Source organism: Myotis brandtii, unplaced genomic scaffold, assembly GCF_000412655.1.
Source record: "Myotis brandtii unplaced genomic scaffold, ASM41265v1 scaffold714, whole genome shotgun sequence".
Classification (NCBI taxonomy): domain Eukaryota; kingdom Metazoa; phylum Chordata; class Mammalia; order Chiroptera; family Vespertilionidae; genus Myotis; species Myotis brandtii.
In genome coordinates this window covers 663,905-687,291 of record NW_005370809.1, presented here as the reverse complement: position 1 = coordinate 687,291, position 23,387 = coordinate 663,905, and the positions used below count along the sequence as shown (strand labels likewise).

The 23,387-nt window shown below is 40.4% G+C and overlaps 1 protein-coding gene across 1 annotated transcript in view; it reads right to left on the bottom strand.

Annotated features, from left to right (window-relative positions):
- DNAH6 (dynein, axonemal, heavy chain 6) overlaps positions 1–23,387 on the bottom strand; it is a 239,152-nt gene that overhangs the window by 108,041 nt on the left and 107,724 nt on the right. The window contains exons 27-37 of the mRNA XM_005882406.2: positions 22,803–22,928; positions 22,562–22,717; positions 21,728–21,889; positions 15,278–15,415; positions 11,665–11,832; positions 10,483–10,631; positions 8,784–8,891; positions 5,559–6,114; positions 4,028–4,150; positions 1,532–1,711; positions 466–609 (exon numbers count right to left, since the gene is read on the bottom strand). Of these exons, the coding sequence (XP_005882468.1) occupies positions 466–609; positions 1,532–1,711; positions 4,028–4,150; positions 5,559–6,114; positions 8,784–8,891; positions 10,483–10,631; positions 11,665–11,832; positions 15,278–15,415; positions 21,728–21,889; positions 22,562–22,717; positions 22,803–22,928 (2,010 nt within the window). The remainder of the gene's footprint in view (positions 1–465; positions 610–1,531; positions 1,712–4,027; positions 4,151–5,558; positions 6,115–8,783; positions 8,892–10,482; positions 10,632–11,664; positions 11,833–15,277; positions 15,416–21,727; positions 21,890–22,561; positions 22,718–22,802; positions 22,929–23,387) is intronic.

Sequence of the window (23,387 nt, the reverse complement as noted above, 5' to 3'; positions counted from 1 at the left end):
ATATTTGAATCCATGAGCACCAATATCTCTGATTGTAATATAATAACACAGTGTGCATTCCATATCTGTAAATCCCTTCTCCAACAGTGAGAAACCTGTTTCCATTATCCTCAGCACATTTATTCATTTGCTCAATCTTAGAATGTACAGAAAATAGGTTCAGAATAGCTACACCATAACACTGTGAAGAATAAGTTTACTAACTGGAATTCAATATTCATTTATAGTATGGATTTTTTTTATAGTTTTATACATTAATTTCTTCATATGGACAGGAGAGGACTCCTAAAAAATTTAATGCAATAAATGTTATCCATGGTTAAGAAAAGTGAGTGATTTTAGAAATTTTTTTCAGTGAAGAATTTATATTTGCAGTAGAACTAAGGCTCTTAAGGTTTTAGTCTTGAAGTTCAGTTTTAATGATTTAGAACTAATATGTTAAAATTAAATTTATTTGGCTCTTACCCTGGCATCAGGATTGTCATCAAACTGTGTTCTAATAAATGTATCAAAAGAATCTGCGTAGTTTTCAGTTAGATTTCCACCCAAAGACCATAAATAACAGAATATAAAAGTCTGACATAGCATTGTGTTCAGTTTTGTTTGTTCCTGAAAGAACAAAGAGAAAGACTTTTAATATTTTACGTTAACATAAAAAGAATCCTACACTGCAAAATCAAAAGACTGTTGTGGGTTATGTGTGTGTGTGTGTGTGTGTGTGTAGACTCATACATTTAAGAAAGATATCAACCAAAGGACTTGTATGCATGCATATAAGCCTAACCAATGGACACAGACACCACAGGGGTAAAGGGAGGATAAGGACACATCTGTAATACCTTAATCAATAAAGAAAAAAAAATAAAAAAGGGCACAGCATATGTTTCCTATATTTAATTTAATGGTTCACAAAGTGATGTTTTATAGTAGTACCAAGTTAAATACTCTGATGAGAAAGTGAATGGCAAGGAGTGTCCAAAAAATAAAAATCTCAAGGTTGTTTTTCAACTGATTATTATAACTCTGTTTATGCCTGCATGACGGTATTTAAGCAGATGCTGACAGACACATATTAGAAGTATGTTGTAGACCAGCCGTGGGCAAACTACGGCCCGCGGGCTGGATCTGGCCCGTTTGAAATGAGTAAAACTAAAAAAAAAAAGACCGTACCCTTTTATGTAATGATGTTTACTTTGAATTTATATTAGTTCACACAAACACTCCATCCATGCTTTTGTTCCGGCCCTCCGGTCCAGTTTAAGAACCCATTGTGGCCCTCGAGTCAAAAAGTTTGCCCACCCCTGTTGTAGACTGTAAGGGAATTTAAGAATTGAGTATAAGAGTGAACCATAGGCTTTCTAACACTCCTTCCAACTTTTAGCTTCTATTAATCTACTCATAGTCATTAGTCCCCTGAGAAGTTAACTTGAAAGCTGATCATATTACAGAAAATTTGGAGTTATTTATTTGCAAAGGAGCTATACAATAATCTCATTTTCTAGCTTTACTGAAGTAATAAAACCTTCCATACCATTGAGAGATTAATTCCATCTTTCTCAAATATCAATGACTCCAATAAGCAACAGAGTGTAGTCACTTTGCTAATGTTTACTTGCGGGATCGCTTGGCTGCATTTTTTATTGATAAAATTTAAACCATCATCAACGTAACGGAAAAGGCTCAATAAAAATTCTTGGGTTTCCTCATTCAGCTGAAAATAAAACAAACAAATAATATTTTAGCAAGACCAGATGAAATATGTAATTAAGTTTAGAAATGGGTTGGTTTACATTTTTTCTTTAAATTTTATTTTATTGTTTAAAGTATTACAAATAGTAGTACATATGTCTCGTTTTTTCCCCATTGACCTTATAATGCATTTTGTGACTTTTAGACTAAAGGGTATAAATATAACAAGATATAAAATGAATACAAAATTTAAAAGCCTCCTATGACTCAGGACACCTGGGAAGATTTTGGGTAGCTGATAATGTCTTACATCTTGATCTAGCAATGGGTACACAAGTGCTTATTTTATGATCACTCGTTAAACTGCCAATATGTATTTCATGCAGTCTTCTATATTGATATCTCCCACAATTAAGAATATGAAAAAGAAGAACCATAAGAGAGAACATTAAAAAATATCTACTAAAACACCAATACCCCCATGCACTGGTGAGGATGTGGAGCAGTAGGAACGCTCATTCATTGGTGGGGGGATGCAAATTGGCACAGCCACTAGGGGAGACAACCTGGTGGATTTTCACAAAGCTAAACCTAAATTTACCATATGACCCAGCAATCACACTCCTATGTATTTACCCAAATGAGTTGAAAACTTAAGTCCACACAAAAACCTGAACACGGATGTTTATAGGAACTATTTTTTGGTTTTAATTTGTTCCCCAGTTTTATTGAAAATACTGATATACATCACTGTATTAATTGAAGGCATACAGCATGATGGATGGATTTATATATACAGTTGAGCCTTGAACATGGGGATGCAGTACAAATGCCCACGTAGTTGAAAATTCAATGGCTAATTCAACCAGCTGTGAGTCAAAACCAGTATTTTCAATCAGTGGTTGGGAATCTACGGTTGGGAATGGGAAAATACTGTTGCTGATCTGCATTTGGTTGAATCCCCAGATGCAAAACCCATGGATACAAGACACCAACTGTATTTATTGAAAAAAATCCACGTGTAAGTGGACCTGCACAATTCAAACCTGTGTTATTCAAGGATCAACTGTACTGTGAAATGATTAGCACAAAAGTTTAATTAACATCTATCATTTCACATAAATACAATAAAAAAGAAAGTAAGAACTCTTAGGATCCACTCTCTTAACTTTTCTATATGTCATACAGCAGTGTAAACTATAGTCACTCAGAAGTGCCAAAACATGGAAGCAATTGAGATATCCTTCAGTAGGTGAATGAATAAACTTGGTAAATCTATACAATGTAATATTATTCCATGATAAAAAGAAATGAGCTATTACACCACAGAAAGGCATATTACTAAATTTAAAAAGCCAATTATATGATTCCAACTACATGATATTCTGGAAAAGACAAAACTATGGAGACAGTAAAACTCAATGGTTGGTGGGTTGAGGGAGAGTGGACAGATGAAGAGGCTGAGCACAGATTTTTAAGGCAGTGAAACTACTCTGAAACTATAGGCATGGCTACATGATATTATCCATTTGTAAAATCCATAGAATTATACAACACAAAGAATAATCCCTAATGCAAATGATAGACTTTAGTTAATGTATCAATGCAACATTATTGATGATGTATCAACAATGTGTCAATATTGACACACCAATAATATATCAACAATATATCAATATCAATGATGCATTGGTGATATTGAGTCATCAATTTTAACAAATGCACCACAGTAATGCAAGATGTTGGAGTGGGGACTGGGATGGGGCAAAATACTTCAAAAGATGGCTTGTTAAATAAGGTAATATGGAATTGAGCTGTTGTGAACAACAATGTAAGAGCCTTTCTTCACTTGGGGTGGAATGGTACTTCTGAGGTTAGAATGTGTCTGGGGTCATGACCTACGTCTGAGTGGGAAGTAAAGTGGTTTTCTCTTCTCTCTGGCTCTCGGAGGTGCTATAGCTCCCTAAAATCTAAAGATGATGACAGTTGGTACATGGACTGAAATGTCCTCTTCTTCATTGTGACCCCTCTCATGATCTCAAGCCTTGTGTCATCCTCTGTAATGCCCCAGCCTTTTCTAGCTGTGTTTTGGAGGAGTCAGGGAAGCGGTTTGTGTTTGTCCTTGAGAGGAACCAGTCTGGGCAGAGGCCAGGCAGAGCAGGCCGGGGCCAGAGCGACCAGGCAGACTGGCAGGCTGAGGTCATAAATAACGAGGGCGGATGTGGAGAGAATATAAACATTTCTGGAGAATCCCCTCCATCAAGCACAATGAAGCCTTGTGTTATTACAGTGTGGGCACTCAAGGGAAGTGTGAGCCCTCCCAGACGGAGACACTCACTTTTTTAGAAATACCCGTCATCCAGGTTTTAACGTATGGCATCCATTTCAGTTCCTCAGGATCCACAAACACCATCCCACATCGACTGACTGTAGCAGGAGAGGCAACCCTTAGGTCTTGCACCTAAAATTGAAGAAAGTCGTACAGGAAACAGCTAATACGATATTTCCTTACTACTGCACCTTCAATGTTAATGAATCATAAGTTCAAAGTTTAACGCTGAAAGGCTTTAGATGGAAAACAGAGGGAGAGCTATAAGTAATCAGATATAGGGAAGAAATGTTAAGTGAAGGATAAGGTGGAAAAACCCCATAATTATAGGAGGATACTGTCAAATTCCTTCTCTTTTCTCTTTTTCCTTGTTTCATTCTTGTACCAACACCTAGTCTAACACCTAGCATGTAGTAGGCATTCAATCAATGCTTGATGAATGAATACACGAGGGCTATCATCTTCCATAATATTTTGTCACTGTAATTGGTCCACATTTCTCTTTCAAACCCTCCATTAAATATTCATACCTCGCTGGGGTAATTTATTCACTTTAAGTACCTTTCAAATCATGCGAATTCATCTATATATATGAAATACTTCCAAAGGAAAAGAAACAAGTGCTGGTGAAGCCAGAATTTATTGTACTTCCTGTTTATAGAGAGACAGGAATGTTTGAGAGACTTTGGCCGTCAGGATGGACAATGCATTACAAAAAGACACTGTAATAAGTATTTGGTACATAAACAAAACACCATGCTGGGCCTTACAGATAGTCAGTGATACATCAGCATGAGAAAATAATTATAGTGGTATGCCAATCTAACAAATGATTGCTTCACTCCACAGCATGGCATATATACTTGATACTGTTGTAATTAACCTAGTTGATAATAACAGGAAAGGAGCAAAAGGAAGGCCAAAGATTATAGGCATGCCATTTGGGCAGCTTCATCAGGAAGCTACAAATTTACACTCCCAGAGGCCCAACAGAGAAAGGATAGATGCATGCCCAATAAAGTTGGGGGGGGGCGGGGCGCGGCTGGGCTAGTGAAGGTGCTCACTGTCAGTCACACCTGGGAACAGGTCATTGGTCAGGATGGGCGTGGCCACTTCAAGGGTGCAAAATTTGGGATATTTAGTTCCCTAAACAAAGGAGTGTGCCTTTCTTGTTGCTCTTGTGCCCTTGGGATCTTGTTGCAGGGGGTGTGCTCTCTTGGGACCCCTGCATTTGCCCACCTGGCCCACAGCCATATGGACCTCCCCCCCGCCCACACACACACACAAGGGACTAATGGACTGTCACTCGCCTGATGATGAACTGGACCCGGCTGCAACATGGAATGGAAACTCTGGACGCTGGCTTTGCTTCCACACTTCTTCTATAACTGGATTTAGGGAAATGGGACTTTGGAGACCCAAGGATGTAATTCTCTTGCATGAGTCTCAGAAAATTCCTTTTTCTGGAGATATTGTGAGGACTCTGCCCCCAGCACTCAATGGGGAAAGGAATACCCCAACTTCCTGATAACATATTTACCTCAAAAAGCATGTGGACTTGAGGTGTGAGTTTAATCCTCTCGCTGTTAGCCAGGCAAAGCATCTTGTTATCATCCAACACTGTATTCATGTTTTCAATCCAAAGAGCATCCACTGGCCCATCACTGATGATCCACTTATGGTCTTCTGAAGTGTCTTGCACAGCTGCTCGGACACTCAGTGCCATCAAACCATCATTCCACTCCAAGGTTACACTATTTACTTCGCCATATAACTCGCCCATTGTAATTGATTTAGGATTAAGAACGTATGTTTTAACTGGTTGGTAAAAGGGATTGTCTACACCAATTTTTCTTAAATTCCCTAAAGTTTCTGCAAGTATTCGGTAAACTGTGGTCTTGCCACCTCCGGTTGGCCCAACTAACATCACACCATGCCTTACCAGCATAGTTTCATAGAACTGTATCACCTTTTTAACCATACATGTCTCAGGCTGGAGATTTTGCCCATTCATGACATCTATAATTGTTGACTGCAATATACCATAATCATGTTCTGGAATTTGGACTCCAGGGAAAAGGTCAGATATGATTCCACTGAAATTTAAAAAATAAAATCAATTAGGAACCACTGGTCATTGAGTTTTCCCCATATTTGTTACAAATAACCGATTAAACATTAAAATGAATCTTATTTTTCTCACTGATCTTTTCTTCTAAACACGCACAGTATTAGTATATCCTAAGTTGTATACCAGAATCTATAATTTCTCTGATATTGTGCTTGATTTTGCTTGTTTCTTGTACTGTAGACCAATGTTCTTAAGTATATTGGGAGCCTTTGGAGGTAAGCAATATCTCTTGTTTCTGTATTGTCCACAGTAGATGGTGTAGTGTCAAGGCGAAGTTTATTTCTTTTCTTTTTTAAAAAAAATATATTTTATTGATTTTTTACAGAGAGGAAGGGAGAAGGATAGAGAGTTAGAAACATCGATGAGAGAGAAACATTGATCAGCTGCCTCCTGCACACCCCCTACTGGGGATGTGCCTGCAACCAAGGTACATGCCCTTGACTGAAATCAAACCTGGGACCTTTCAGTCCACAGCCCAATGCTCTATCCACTGAGCCAAACCAGTCAGGGCATTATTTCTAATATCATATTTCTAACTCAACTTTTCCCAGATGCACACATATGTACTTATAACTGTATATGTATACTCAGAAAAATAATATGGAAATAAAAATAGAAAACTAGTACTAGGTAAAAAAGGGAATAAAGGAAAAATGGACTTTCTGCGGGAAACAGTTAATGTGGTGTGTTTCTATGGGTAAAAAAGAAGCTAAAACCTAGTTTACACTATATACACAAATGCATTTGAGATACAGTAAAGACCTTAATATAAAATGACCACAACAGTACTAGATAAAAATATAAGAGACGAATTTTGTACCACTATGTTAAGAAGGTCTTTCTAAGAAAGATAGGAAATCTATAACTAAAAAATGGTGATAAAGTGGAAAAAATGAGTAAAAAATAATCTTCTGCGAGATAAAAGGTTTTATATACAAACTTAAAGAATGAATGATGGAGAAATATTTCCAATTCTTATACCAGATAGAATTTATGACTCCCCCAAAAATCAATAAGTAAAAGAGTAAAATAGAAAAAATGTTCTTAGAATAATAAATATATATGACTCATGAACTTAAGAAATGATACTAATAATTAAAGAAATGCATGCATTAAAGACTTTTGGTCTCTCATTAAAATACTTAAAGGGAAATGGGCATTTTCATAAAACCATTTATATAAATGTAAAATGTCTTTGGAGGCCATCTTGATAGACTAACTAAATTAAAAATGCCTCTTACCCTATGACCTAGCAAACTTACTTCCTGGAATCTCAATTATAGAAATATCATAAGTGTGCAAAGATAAATGCAGAGACATTGTCATCATTGTGTCCTACCAAAAGGAGGAGACATGTTCTGAGAAACCGGGGCACTGATAGAAGACAAGGGCAAAGGAAATCCCAGCACAGTCATCAATGGACATCCCTGATAAGAGATGTGCACCAGGGGTCATGGGTAAGCAGCCCAGATTAGAGCAGGACAGAGGGCTCCAAAGAGGCAAATTCAATAGAATATTTCAATTGTTTATTTGTTTGCTTTTAGGGTATTTACACTCTGGTAAAATTTGGAGACAAATTACTGATAAGTTTATAGGAAATAAGTAAAGGAATGAAAAATAAGAATGATGGTACTAAATGAAGGGAAAATAAAAAGCTAGATAATTTAATAATGAAACTATAGCTCAGCAGTGGATAATGTTTACATAGCTATGATAAAGCACTGAAATCCTACATATTTTGCTTAGGTTATATTGCAATATGACTACACGGAGAAGGCGGGTCTAGGGGAAGAGCTACATGTGCATAATGGGTAATATCTAAAACTGAAAAATCAAGAAATGTAAAAAACATGGTACTAAAAATATGAAGGGAAATAGTAAAATGAATGAATGAATCGATCAATCAATGGAAAAATGATTTGCCTTTGGTCAGTTGGTGAAGGGCAGGAAACCACTGCTTTTCATGAGACTAATTTATGACATTATTTTATTTTGAAAACTACTACATGTATGTCTTAGATAAACATAAAACTACTCAATAGAAGTAGAAATACATAGATAAAAGCAATCACATTTATGTTAAGCTCAAATCTGATTTCTTGGAGGGGGGATGGGAAATTTCTTAGGTCAGGAACTCATAACCAATACTAGTTTATATAGCACACAGCCTGATGATCAATATTTTGGAAAAGACCACAAATAATTGGATGGCTAATAAAATTTTAGTGCCTTTATTTTATTTATTTATTTATGTATTTGGGTTAACCCTCACCCGAGGGTATTTTTCCATTGATTTTTGGAGAGACAGAGAAACATCGATGTGAGAGAGACACATCAATTGGTTGCCTCCCGCATGTGTCCTGACCAGGGCCAGAGCCTGCAACCGGGGTACATGCCCTTGATCAGAATTGAACCCAGGAGGACCCTTCAGTCTGCGGGCCAACACTCTATCCACTGAGCCAAACTGCCTAGGGTTAGTGCCTTTATTTTAAACTAGTGTTTTTTAAAACGACAATAAGTATCTCTAGAAACGATGAGTTATTACCCTGTTAGAGACAGACATGCTTGCAGATGAGACTATCCATGACCTCTACACAGCAGCTATGCTTTATTCTGTAACATCTAGAAACTTACCTGAACAGAACAGCGTCATCTGTTAAGAATTTGGGCAAGTTGGAGTCTCGAAGTGCTCTTATCAATACCACATCTTCATTTAGATCTGGGTTCTCTCTTTTTAAAGACCTAAATGTAAAAGGATAATTCAGATGACATTTGTGAGAACATAGTATTGAATGTGATTTTCCAAACCCATGGGCTGTGGGGGGAGAGGGGGGCCCCGCTGCAGGTTCCTGCTGAAAGGGGAGGAGCGTGTCCCCTTCATCCCGAGTGTCCAGCTCCATCAGAGCATGCGCAGGAGTCAGGCACAGGCTACACAGCCTTGAGGATGATGACAAGGACATTTTTTCTCAAACTCCCGCATCAATCCTCCCTGAATTTGCATGCACCCCTGGATGCATCATGATGATTAACATCCCTGTGACTTTCTGTTACCTCAGCCCAGAACACCCTGCTTGGCTCCTTTGCTGGCTCTTATTTACCCTTTGAAATCCAACCCAATTACTCTCTCCTCGAGAAGGTTCCTCCATCCCTCATGGCCAACCTTGGGCACAGCCCTATGGTTCCCCTCACTACATCGTATCCTAGATAATTGCTCATTTTTCTGTCTTGCTCACTGTGCTGCAGTTGAGGTCTTAGCAGTCTTTCTCTAAATAGTCTTAGTAGTCTCCTTAAGTGTCAATCCTGTGTAAAGGAGAAACACAAATATCTTTCCATACCCTCTGTTCTTTCTTTGAAACTCTTTCAAAGAAAGGACAGAGTTTATGGACTGTCAGAGATATTTGTGGAAAACCCAAGGATACAGGAGCCAGGCTGAAGGGCCCTGGAGGTACAGAATCTAGACTAGCAAGTCTTGGTCTGGGAGGAAGGACAAGAGAGGAAATAGTCCTTAGAGACTCCGGCCAACCTGGAGATTCCAGAGGCAGGAGTTTCAAGAAGATCTGAAGGGAGAAGTTGGGGCCTGAAAAGAGAAAAGGCTCGTGCTTTATCAGAGACTAGAAAGCAGCTCCGCCTTGGACCATACTGTAAGGACAGAGGTGAAGTCTTGGACCAAGAGCCTGGACGAATGATAGGTTAAAACGGAAGTGTTCCAAATGCTACAGGCTTTGTCAGGTGACAGGTCTGACTTAATTGCTGAATATGCATAACAAACCTTACGCCTTTTAAGTGGAGTCATCGATCTTATGTTGGGAAAAGCTTTTGCACACTCAAGCCCAGTGTATGTGACAAGTTCAGGGGAAATGGAAGTTCTCTGAAGCCCAGTCTTGATTCAGGTCTGGTCTGGGGACAGCCACGTAAGACACACAGTAAGAACTGTCACGGGATGAGCAGAGATGCCCATTTTGCTGTGAATGGGAGTGTTAAGGTAAGAATGAGGCCATAACCGGTTTGGCTCAGTGGATAGAGCGTCGGCCTGCGGACTGAAAGGTCCCGGGTTCGATTCCGGTCAAGGGCATGTACCTTGGTTGCGGGCACATCTCCAGTAGGGAGTGTGCAGGAGGCAGCTGATCGATGTTTCTAACTCTCTATCTCTCTCCCTTCCTCTCTGTAAAAAAATCAATAAAATATATTTAAAAAAAAAGAATGAGGACAACAGCAGCAGCTGACACTTATTAATCACTTCCTATGCGACTTTAAGAGCTGTTTGTGAATTGCCCACAGAACGCGTATGATGGCATGTTCTGACGTTTCGCTGTTGGCCACCTTGGTTTCTTACCCAGCCATGACCAGCACAGACTTCACTGCTCTCATGCCGAAGTCGTAGTGATCTTGCTGAGAGAGCTGTTCACTGCAAAGCTTATACATCTGAGTCATTTTTCTTGCTAATATTTTACTGGATTCAAATCCCTCAGAATATAGAATTACCTAGAAAAAAAGTATTACGTCATGTTATTACATTATATTGACAAAAATATGTCAGCATAATACCAATGTCTTCAAAATCTACATTAGACACCACAGCTCTCCAAGTTGTCACATCATTTAACAAAGAAATGTAGTAAAGATTGAGGGGAAAAGGGTTTTCTATGCCACAAGGTGGTGGAAGGGGGAAGGTGGGACATTGTATGGGGAGGCCTGAGCCCTGATTCTGCTTCCTTTCTATTGATGGAAATGTGGCCTTAGTGACATTTGATTCAAAGAGTGGAGAGCCCACAGCTTGCAAATGTTCACATCGTGGAGGCTGGATGGTGGTATAAGACCTGAATACAAAAGCAAGACTTGAGCCTCTCACATCCGAAGGTGTAGACTCCCTGGGAGTCTAGGGAAAGTACACAAAGATCTGCAGCCTCTCCCCTGCCCTAGGAGGCTGCCTTGCCTGGGACAAGGTTCTGCAGCCGTGGCTAATAAATCCGTAACAACAGTGGAGGGGGTGTGGACCCTTCCTCCAATCCACAATCTACCTGAATCACTGCCGTAGTTTGAGAACCCCTGATCCGGAAGGTCATCCAGATGGTCGTTTTGCTGTTTGGTCGATTTGCATATTATGCTTTTATTATTATAGATGCCCAAGAAGTAAGAACAATATAGTATTTTTAGAATGACTCCAGACATTTTAATTTCTATAGATGAACTGATAAACCCCAATGAACTGCTTAATTAAACTCATCGATTCATTCGATTTAAGGACCTACTATATTCCAAATACCATTCTAGGCATTAGGGATATAGCATTTACACACACACACACACACACACACACACACACACACACACACACAGAGAGAGAGAGAGAGAGAGAGAGAGAGAGAACAAAACATTCTAAGTGATAATCATATCTACTCTTATAAGTAAGCAATGATACATTTGCCAGGGTGCATTCATAAAGAAAACTTTCTACTTCAATAGAAAATAAAAGAAATAAGCTTAAATTTTTCCTGGTTTATAACGTGAAGCTCACCTCTGCAATCAAGGCATAATTTGGAACCATCATTGAAAAAGGTCTGAACAGGGCTTTCAAGTTATCTGGCAATTCAGTCCTGCCTGCGTATCCGGGATTCATTGTGATGAAGGCTGCACAAGTCATAACCAACTTTATTTCCCGCCCCTCAAACATGAATCTAGAGAGCTGTTTAAAGGAAAGAGAAAGGATAAGTTAACACTTCTCCAGACATCTGTAAACTCTTTCACATGATTAGTACTGGAGTCAAAATGTGTGTAATGGAGCCCTGGCTGGTTTGCTAAGTGGTTAGAGCATTGGCCCACAGAAAAAGGGTCTTGGGTTCCATTCCCAGTCAAGGGCGCATACCACAGTTGCAGGTTGCCAGGCCCCAGTGGGGCTGCGTGCGGGAGGCAACCAATCTATGTGTCTCTCTCATGTCGATGTTTTTTTCTCTCTTCTCCCTCTTTTCCCCCTCCCTTCATCTCTCTGGAAAAAAATATCCTCTGGTGAGGATTTTAAACAGTGTGTGTAATGGAGCATTCACGCAAAAAGATATGAATCCTGCTGTTGGATAACAGGGGGCATTTCTCTCCCGGTTCTGTCCTATCCAACCAATCTCTTCTGAGCTCAGTGTTTCCTGCTCTCTGCCTCCCTGCCCCTGTCTTGCCCAATAGTTCAGGGGTCCTCAAACTTTTTAAACAGGGGGCCAGTGCACTGTCCCTCAGGCCGTTGGAGGGCCGGACTATAGTTTAAAAAAAAACTATGAACAAATTCCTATGCACACTGCACATATCTTATTTTGAAGTAAAAAAACAAAACGGGAACAAATACAATATTTGTATTTGCACGTGGCCCGCGGGCCGTAGTTTGAGGACCCCTGCAATAGTTTCTTCCTGCTTGACCCAGTCCTGCAATCTTCTAGGCCTCAACATCTTTTGCTGAGCCTCCTCAATTCAACTTAGACTTAATGGCCACTAAATATCTCCACCCTCACTTTCTGGTTTTCTCCAAGAAATTCTAATCTGATGTTAGATCCTTGGGTGATTGAAGCCCAGCTGTTAGTGTCACTGGAATTATCCCTTCACTTTTATTCAACAGCAAACACCTGCTGAGCATCTGTTGCAGGTGAGGCAGTGGGTTAGGCGTGGATGCGGAGAGCTGAAGGAGACTCATGCCTGAGCCCTCTAGAAGCTCTTGGACTTGCTGAGTCAAACCTGGAAACTGTGACCATGCTGTGCAATAGATGATACAGTGTAGGAGTGTGTAAAGCCACAGGGAGCAAAGCCCAGAGGAGCAGCAGGGAAGTCTGCTGGAGAAATGAGGAACGAGGAGAGGCATTTCACATAGACAACCAGGGGCAGCTGTTCCAGTCAAAGGGAGCAGAAACAGGAAACTACGTTCAGGGAATGACCAGCTATCCACTCTGCTCAAGGGTAGAGTTCTAGGAGAAAAGTGTCAGTAGGCCAGGGCCAGAGCATCAGGGATCTTGCACACTAGACCAGTGATGGCGAACCTATGACACGTGTGTCAGAGGTGACACTCGAACTCATTTTTTTGGTTGATTTTTCTTTGTTAAATGGCATTTAAATATATAAAATAAATATCAAAAATATGTCTTTGTTTTACTATGGTTGCAAATATTAAAAAATTTCTATATGTGACACAGCACCAGAGTTAAGTTAGGGTTTTTCAAAATGCTGACACGCCGAGCTCAAAAGGTTCGCCATCACTGCACTAGACTAAGGAATTTAGATTTTGTCCTATGGGTGGGGGAAGCAGAGAAGAATTTTGAGCAGAGTGATAGGGTCAAAGATAGCAGTGAAGAGGTCAGATGGGGGGGTTCACTAAGGAATTGTTAGTAGAGGGAGGATGAGAGCCAGAATTATGGGGTTATCACTAGGGACAAGAGGCATCTAGCAGGTAAAATTAAACGGACTTGGTGACTGATGGCTTCAGTTCTGGGGTTGACAGTAATGGGAAAAATCCAAGATGAATTCCAAGTCTAGCTGGGCCACTGGATGAAGGTGCTATTAAGAACATGAATATAGAGGAAGACTGGAATGGGGCTGGGAGATGTGTCATATCCTGGAGCAGAACATGCTGGATGGTACAACTGGAGACCAGTCCTGCTGCCACTAAATTGCTGATTCTGTTTTTGAAACTTGCAAGTAAGTTTCCGTGCTTTAGTTTCTCCACCTATTCCAGGGGATGCATCTCTTTCCAACGATCTCATCTGGCCACCGGCAAAACTGAGGGTGAGATCTGGGGAGTCTCAGACGTCCTCCTACCTTTCTGTGACCGCACATGGTTACTCTCCAGTCAGCAAGGCTTCCATTCTCCCTCCATTCTCTTTGGTCTTTCCTCCCTTTCCCGCCATACTTTGCTCTCACTTCACTGCTCAGCAAGGTGATAATGACTTATGAGTTATGGTATATCTGGAGGCCCCTGCATTCAATACAGGCCTCCTCAGAGGATCGGGGTGGGGGGAGGGGCAGGGAGTACATACCTGGAGGGATGCAGACTTTAAGGTCACATGGATTTAGGTCTATGTTGTTCCCAGAGATATTTTAAAACTTCTTTGATTCCTTTTCACCCGTAAGTAACCTTGAGGCAATGCCATGTACTTCACATAGGTTTGATGTGGAGGTAAAATAAGTGTAAAGTACAACAACTTGTACAATTTAGCAGCTCATTCAATCCCAATTTCTGCTTTCTTTTTACTTGTTCTGTAATTTGCTTTTTTTTTGCAGAGGTGATAATCAAAATATCTAAGAGCTCTTTAGCAGGGCACCTTCCAGTAAGAACGGCCCCTGTCCCTGGAGCTACAGCTGCATCCAGAGGCCCCCGTGCTATGTCAGCATGAATCCTACGGCTGGGTCCTGATGACATAAGGGCTCCCTGGGAAGGGGCCAAATTAGTGGAGGGGGACCCTCTAAGGACTTGGGGTAGCAGCTACTTAAATAACTGGCCAGACTGTTCTGGCTTATACAGTCTGAACATCAGTCTGCCCTTTGGTGATCGCATGACTGTATCTCAGAAAGTCAACACAGAGCACTACGGAACTTGGCCCATACTTCACGGCGGTCAGCTTCCCAACATAAACCCCTTTTCCAGGAACATGCTCATATGGGCCACACTCCTTGGCTTCTGTCCAGTGGATGCTGGGGAGCCGAGTCCCCCTAGATTGCCCAGGACTCCTCTCCCATCCTTCCACCAGCACTAGGCTGAGCCTGGGGGCCATTATGAAGGCAGTGGAGCCCAGAAGCAGCAGAGTTGAGAAACCTGGCAGAGAAGTAAATGTCCAAGGCAAGAACAAGAAAAGCGAGGAAGAAAGTAGGAGATGTGTGTGTGTGTGTGTGTGTGTGTGTGTGTGTGTGTGTGTGTGTGTTGGGGGTGGGAAGACGAACACAGTTCCACAAGGGCAGCACAGTGTCTGACATACGCTTGTTTCTGTGTTGCCTTCGTGAGGAATGAATTCTCCCAGCTAAGTCATGTCGCTGTAGTACTTACCCATTACACTGCAAACATGCAACAGGCAGGCGCAAGTTAGCACTCTCCTGCCTAAGAGGCAAAGGGCTGCCGGTTAATTACAAACTGGAGATGCTGCCTCGGGGGAGTTGCCCAGCCTTACCTTTGCAGCTTTGGCATTCCGAATGGTAATGAGCTGCTGTGCGATCACTGACAAAACTTCAATGTCAATTCGGTTAAATTCATCAAAGCAGCACCAGGCCCCTGACTGGGCCAGACCGCTGAAGAAGCGTCCCATCATCTGAAATCAAAATAACCCTGTTCAACCTTGTGTAACAAAAGGGGAATCCTTCAAAAGTTCAATGTTGAGCCCTAGGCTGTTTGGCTCAGTGGATAGAGCCTCAGTCTGTGGACTGAACTGTCCCCGGTTCGATTCTGGTCAAGGGCACGAACCTCCGTTGCAGGTTCCTTGGCCCTGGTCGTGGTGCGTGCAGGAGGCAACCAATCGATGTGTCTCTCTCACATCGATATTTCTCTCTGTCTCTCCGTCTTCCTTCTACTCTCTCTAAAAATCAATGGGAAAATATCCTCTGGTTAGGATTAACAACAACAAAAAAAGTTAAATTTTGAGCTGAAATGTTAAAATGGAAAGAGGCAGTATGTGCAAATAAGTACTTGTTTTATGTGAATCCTGGGCTGTCATAAGTTGGCACCTTTCTGAGAGGAAACAGCTTTCTGTCTCTTTTTAAATGATTTGAAGCTCATTTTTATTTTAACTGTAATGACAATCTGACCAACTTTCCCACTTTTCATAACCTTCACTCACCTGTGTAAATACTTGACAGGTTCTCACAGAAATGCATGGCATCGACACACTTAAGGACTTACAAACACCCTGAAGATGGGTACTAATGGCAGCGTTCCCTGTCTGCACAGGCGACTGCAGACGGCAGGTAACACCCGGACCACCACGGAGGGAAGCGCAGCCGCGCAGGTTAAGGCGGTGGCTCTAATTTCTGCAGCAGAATCCCGCCAGGGGAGGAGCACGAATGTGCACACGTGGGCATCTAAAGTAGAACATTTCTTCAGAGACTTAAGTTTTGGGTTCAGCATTTGTACAAAATAGCCAATCAAATAATCTCCTTGCTTAGTTTCTGCCTTTTCTCTATATAAGTCGTTCCTTTAGCTCCTGTCAGTGAACGGTGAACTGTGAAAGCTTCTTCATTATTCTGACGTTGGCAAGTCAAAATGTGTTTTTAAAATTGATTTTTTCCATTATAGTTTACATTCAATATTATTCTGTATTGGTTTCAGATGTATCGCAAAGTTAGAAAACCATGTTCTTTTGCAGAGTGGTTGTGCCAGCTCACCCTCTTCAAGTACCCACCTGGCTCCAGGCCCATGTATCTAGATTTTATTGACTACATTCCCTACCCTGTAATGTGGCTATTCTACAAATACCAATTTGTACTGCTTAATCCCTTCACCCTTTTCACCAGTCCCTCAAACCTCTCTCCCCTCTGGCAATCATTAGTCTATTCTCTGTATCTATGAGTCTGTTTCCATTTTGTTTGTTCATTTATTTTTTTTTTCTTTAGATCCCACATGTAAGTAAAATCCTATGGTATTTGTCTTTATCTGACTTATTTCACTTAGCATAATGCCCTCTAGTTCCATCCGTGTCGATGAGTCTGTTTCTATTTTGTTTGTTCATTTATTTTTTTTCTTTAGATTCCACATGTAAGTAAAATCCTATGGCATTTGTCTTTATCTGACTTATTTCACTTTGCATAATGCCCTCTAGTTCCATCCGTGTCATCACAAATGATAAGATTTTGTTCTTTTTAATGGCTGAGTAATATTCTGTTGTATATATGTACCACTTCTTTATTCAATCATCCAATCATGGGCACTTGAATTGCTTCCTTATCTTGGCTGCGGGGCTGGGGGGGAGGGGGCGGGCAGCCTTTGTAGTATTCAGAAGGTGGGTTGTTCCCTGGTTCCCAGGGGAAGATGTTATAAGCTTGTTTGAATAATTCTGCAGTTTGGCAAGGAATGGAAACCTGCCAGGGATAAGCAGAAACCGTGCCCGGCCCCTTTGCTAAGAAGAGGTGCTTGACTCGGGGACCTTATCACTAGATACAGAATGAAGAGGAGAGCTTACAGTTAGGCCATTTGAGGCCCTCACAGTTTTGCCAGATGTTAAAGCAGCATATAATATTGAGCCTTAATTTTAGGCCTAATGTCCATACGGATATTCCACATTTTGTTTATCCCTCCATTAACTGATACACATTTGGGAAACTTCCACCTTTTTATTATTATGAATAATGACGCTATGAACATTTGTGTTTTGCGTGGACATATATTTTCATTTCTCTTGGCAGTGAACACACCAAGGACTGGAATTGCTACGTACTACAGTAACTCTGTTTCACATTTGAGGAACCACTGAACTGTTTTCCACAGCATTTCGCAACCCCAGCAGCAGTGTCTGAGGGTTCTAGTCTCTCCACATCCTAGCGAACACTTGTTATTGTCTGTCTCTGATTGCAGCTGTCCTAGTGGGTGTGATGAGGCGTCTCATTGTAAGATTAATTTGCTCTGTTCCCCAATGGCCGGTGATGTTGATAATCTCTTCCTGTGTTTACTGGTCATTTGTCTATCTTCTTTGGAGAACTGTCTATTCGACTCCTTGTCCACTGTGGAATTAGATTACCTGCCTTTTTATAATGGAGCTGTAACAGTTCTTTATATGTACTAGATTCACGCCTCCTATCGGATACATGATTTGTAAAAAATTTTCTCCTATTTTGTGGGTTGAATTTTCACATTCTTGATGCTATCCTTTGAAACACAAAAGGTTTACATTTTGATGATAATGTCTGGTCTATCCAATTTTTCTTTTAGTTATATTTCTTGTGTCATAGCTAAGAAGCCATTGCATGGTCCAAGGTCACAAAGATTTACACCTCTGTTGTCTTCTAAGAGTTTCATTCTTTTAGCTGTTACACACTTAGGTTTTGATTCATTTTGAGTTAGTTTTTATATATAGGGTGAGAAAGGGGTTCAACTTCATTTTTTTGCATTATTTGTTGAAAAGACTACTGACCATCAAATTATCTTCTCACTCTTGTAAAAAATCAATTTACTGTAAGAGGCTTATGTCCAAACTCTTAATTCTATTCTATCGATCCCGTTGTCTATCCTCTTGCCAGCCAGTGACCACACTGTCCTGATTGCTCAGTAGCTTTGTAGAAAGTTTTGAAGTTGGGAAATGTGAGTTCACCAACTTTGCCTTTTCCCCACTCCAAGGTTGCTTTGGCTATTTTGGATCCCCTAAATTTCCATACACTACATTTTAGGATAAGCTTGTCCATTTCTGCAAAGAAGCCAGCTGGGATTTTGATAGAGATTGCATTAAATCTGTAGATCTATTGGGGGAGAATTGCCATATTAGTAACATGAAGTTTTCTAATTCATTAAAGTGGGATATGTTTCCATTTATTTAGGTTCTGTTTAATTTCTTTCAACTTTTAGAAAAGTGAGAATATTAGCTCTGTTAGTGACCAAAAGGCATCCATGGTCAAAACATTTAGGATTTGCTGAATTAAATAAAGCTAAACAGATTCCCTCCTAATTGTGGGACTTTATAACATAGTTAGCATGCTACTTTGTGATGTGAAAATCTAGAAGGGAAATGAGGCAGAACACAGATTTTTCGTGTGTTTTTCTGCATATGCTGTAGTAGGATTCTAAGTAACATACTTTGGGGAGGTGCTGTTTTACATATTAATATTTACTGATGTCTTTCCCATAACTGAGGGGCTCTACATCTTTGTAGTTTTCAGAGTATAAGTCTGATCTTTTGTTAAATATAGTTCTAAGTAATTCGTTCTTTTGATGCTATTTTAATGGAATTGCTTTCTTAATATTCTTTTTGGATTGTTTGTTGCTATTTTACGTAGAATTAAATTGATTTCTGTATATTGGTCTTGTATCCTGCAATCTTGCTGAAATTTGTTTACTCGTAGTTTTAATTGTGTGCGTGTGTATTCTTCAGGATTTTTAAAATACACGATCATTTTATTTATAAGAAGAGACAATTTTACTTCTTCCCTTCCAATCTAGATGCCTTTCATTTCATTTTCTGGAATTAGTGCCTGCCTAGGGCCACTAGTACGATGTTGAATAAAAGAGGAGAGAAGGCATTCTTGTCTTGTTCTTAATTTTAGGTGGAAATCATTCCGTCTTTCACCAATAATTAGATGTTAGCTGTGAGTTTTTCTTACATGCTCTTTTTTTTTTTTTCCAGACGGAAGAAGTTATCTTCTATTCCTAGTATGTTGAGTGTTTTTATCAAGAAGGTGTTTTGTTTGTTGGTTTATCTAAGTCAGAGCTCACGATGATACTGGTCATCAGAGTTGGGAAGTGGCCACAACTAGCTAAGTGGTTACAAGGACTGTCCGGCCTAGATCACCAATGACACCAAATGCCTGTGGCACCAACAGAAGACAAAGAGAATGAAACTTTTCTCCATCAGAATGATTTTATGCGGTATGCATCACACCTGCTGACGACTTGCTGAAGTAAGGACAGAACTTGCTGACGTAAGCACAGAACTCCGGGGAGGTTAAAAAGACGATTTTTGATCAAGGTGGGCTCTCAGGGCTTGGAATCACTTACTTTTAACATATAAAAAAAGAGCCTTTATTTTGTTTTTCATGCTGATTAATCATGACATGGAAGTTCCTCTAGTTTTAAGACTCATTGTTTAAAAGTAGATCTTAAAAATTCTCATCACAAGAAAAAAAATTCCGTAACCATGTTTGGTGATGAATGCTAACTACACTGACTTTGGTCACCATTTTGCAATACATTGAATCACTCTGTTGCACACCTGAAACTATCATAATGTTGTATGTCAATTACACCTCAATAAAAAAATAAAAGTAATAAACAAAAAAAATTTAAAGAAAGGAGACTCAATGTTAATAGATGGGAGGCATATTGGAAGCTCCTTTCTTTCCCTTCATGTATGCTTTCCGAAAGCCCACCAAGGAAGCCACGCCGAACGGCCAGCCACCTCTGCATGGAGACTGATGGATGATTTGTCCTTCTCTTGTTTCTGCTTCTGGGGGAGGTGCCTGCCACCTCCCTCCCGATGGTAGGGTTAAGGTGGGGGTGGCAGGTGATAAGTCTTCCTCTTGCCACATGTTTGACTGGAATATTGACAAGGATGGCCGTTGTCTTTTTCTGACGATCCTTTAGACCAGGGATAGGGAGCCTTTTTTCTGCGATGGGCCATCTAGATATTTATAACATCATTTGTAGACCATTCAAAATTGCCAACTTAAAAATTAGCCTGCTATATTTAGTCAAACAACTAACTCACCCCTACTGCCTTGGTAGGGCCAGACCCAATGATTTCGAGGGCCTTATATGGCCCGTGGGCCGGATGTTCCCTACCCCTGCTTTAGACCTTTTAAGAGGTGTGACTTTCCAAATTAGGAATGAACATGCTAATATAGCTGTTCCCAAAGTGTTGTCTGGGGAACCCTATAAGTCCCAGAGTTTCTTTCAGGGGGCTCTGCAAGGTAGAAGTATTTTCATAGTCATATTAAAATCTTATTTGCCTTTTTTTACTCTCATTTTCTCACGAGACTACAGATTATGAAAAAGTCATTGATATGGTTTCAATTTTCACATTGCAAATAATCTTCAAGAAACTGTTGCTTATCAAGTTTTGGTGTGGTTTCAAAGAAGAATATCAACAATTATCTGGAACTATTAAAATATCCCTTTCTTTTTTGGGTACATCTCTGTGTGAGGCTAGATTTTCTTCAACTATTTCAACCAAAATAACATATCTCAACAGCCTGACTGCAGAAGTAGATGTGAGAATCCGGCTGTCGTCTATTATGCCAAACATTAGAAATTTTCAAAAATATAAAACAATGTCACTATTCTCCCTGAATTTTTTGTTTGGGAAAATAGTTATTTTTCACAGATCATATGTTTATGCTAACATGTAATAGATTTATTATCATTATTTTAAAATAAATATTTTAAACGTGTCAGTTTTAATTTCTAACATAATAAATAGCAACAGATGTAATCCACATATATAAACAAAAGTTGATGAGAATTCAATAATTTTTAACAGTGTAAAGGGGTCCTCTGACAAAAACAACAACTGCCGTACTGGAAAAATCTAATGATGAATTCTCACCTCCTATGTATTTCATTTTCAATACACAATTCTCTGAATAGCTCATCTCGTCCTGTAAGCTTATTCCTTGTTCTTAGGTTTCCCTGTTTTATCGTGTACGTACCCATCTTTCTTCTTTCTACTTACTGACATGAGTACATTTTTAATTTGACCAGCATTTGACAAGTGCCCCACTGGCCTTGATTTCTACCCGGACCACCCAGACTGCCTTATGGTGATGCTTCTCCTTTGCTCTATGTATTCCACTGTAACCATCCCTAGCCCACTAGTTTGCTCTTGCTTGCCATCACTCTGTTCTCTCCTCCTTTTGTTATGTCATGTTGCAAGTAGAGAAAGCTGCATGAAGCACTGAACGTGAGGGTTCAGATGCCGGGACCGTACCTTGTAGTCTAAACCATCGGAACAGTTAAAGACCACACACTGGATGGCAAGAGCTTTTGCTAGGTCTTTGGTAGTCTCGGTTTTCCCAGTGCCAGCAGGACCAGCTGGGGCACCTCCCAGGTCGAGCTGCAAAGCCCCCATGAGACATAGGTAGCAGCGATCCTGAAGAAATCGGTAAACTGTTATTATTATTATTGTTATTTTAATATATTTTTATTGATTTCAGAGAGAAAGGGAGAGGAAGAGAGAGAGAAACATCAATGATGAGAGGATAATTGATTGGCTGCCTCCCCCACACCCCCCACTGGCGATCAAACCCACAACCCGGGCATGTGCCCTAGACCAGAACCGAACCCAGGACCCTTCAGTCCGCAGGCCGACACTCCATCCACTGAGCCACACCAGCTAGAGCAATAAACTGTTATTATTGAAGGGAACTGATTCTAGCCGCAAAATCATAAGTCCTGCCCTTTCTATGGGAGGCAGGTCATTCTTTTCTGTGAAAGGTTTTGTAGCAATTGAAATATACCGAAAGATCCAGGCACAGAATTAATGCAAACCTTGGCTTCACAAAGATGTAGTCAAGAGCAAATCCTTTCAAGAGTTAATGTTAGATAAAACTTTTCCAGACTATCTATAATAATAAAAGCATAATATGCTAATTAGACCGGACAACCTTCCGGACGAAGCTGAGGTGGCAGGGGCCGAGGCAGAAGCAGCCGCTGCAGCTGCGAGGGCCGAGCCCCTTACATGAATTTTGTGCATTTGGCCTCTAGTTTTTGATAAAATAGAGCACTCTTGTTTCAACATTAACCTAAGTGATCAGTAACTTACCGTGAGAGGAGTAATAACTAATCTTGGGCACGCACCCAAATATTCATAGCCATAAGTGTATTGAGAGAGCGCCATTCTAGCCACACAGTTATCTACGTCTATATCCCAATAATAGCGCAGTTGTCTCTGCCAGTCAAAGGAATCCACTTCCTGTACCTACATAAGTGATAAAAATGATACGCATATTAGATGCACTAATTTCAGGAAATAATATGTTATTTTACTCAAATGAAACAGGTACCTGGGCTTGAACAAGATCGGTGACAATGTCTCTTGCATGTACATCAATAGTAATTAAGGCAGTTACGATGTTTCTGTGTATTTTAGAAAGATGGCCTCGAACTAATGCAGCCAGGTCAGTTAATCTCTAAAAATTAAAAGAGAAATTATCTGGGTGAGGATTAACAAAAAAATAAAAGAGAAATTATCATAATGAACTTTTAAAAATCAGTTTACATATGTTAAATTCAGAGTAGACATTTGCCAAAACTATCTAAGTTTAAGAATCGAGAAGGATCCAAGATGGTGGCCGATGGGACAGCAGGTTGCAGGATAGTGTGTGAGTGAGAGAGCGAAAGGAGAGTGCGTGGACATGCAGGGAGTGTCTGTATTTGTGAGTGAGGGACAGCTATATTCCACAGGACTGTTGGGGACTGGCGGACCAGGCTCTCCTGGCTGGGCAGCCTCTATTGCTGCTGAAATCTCTCCTGGAGCAGCCAGCTCTGCCGCAGAGACCACACCATCTTGAAGGGGAGAGCGGCTGTGATGGAAAGCCCAGCCTTACCTTCAACTGGGGAGACCTCGGATACCTCCTGGGACCCTACAA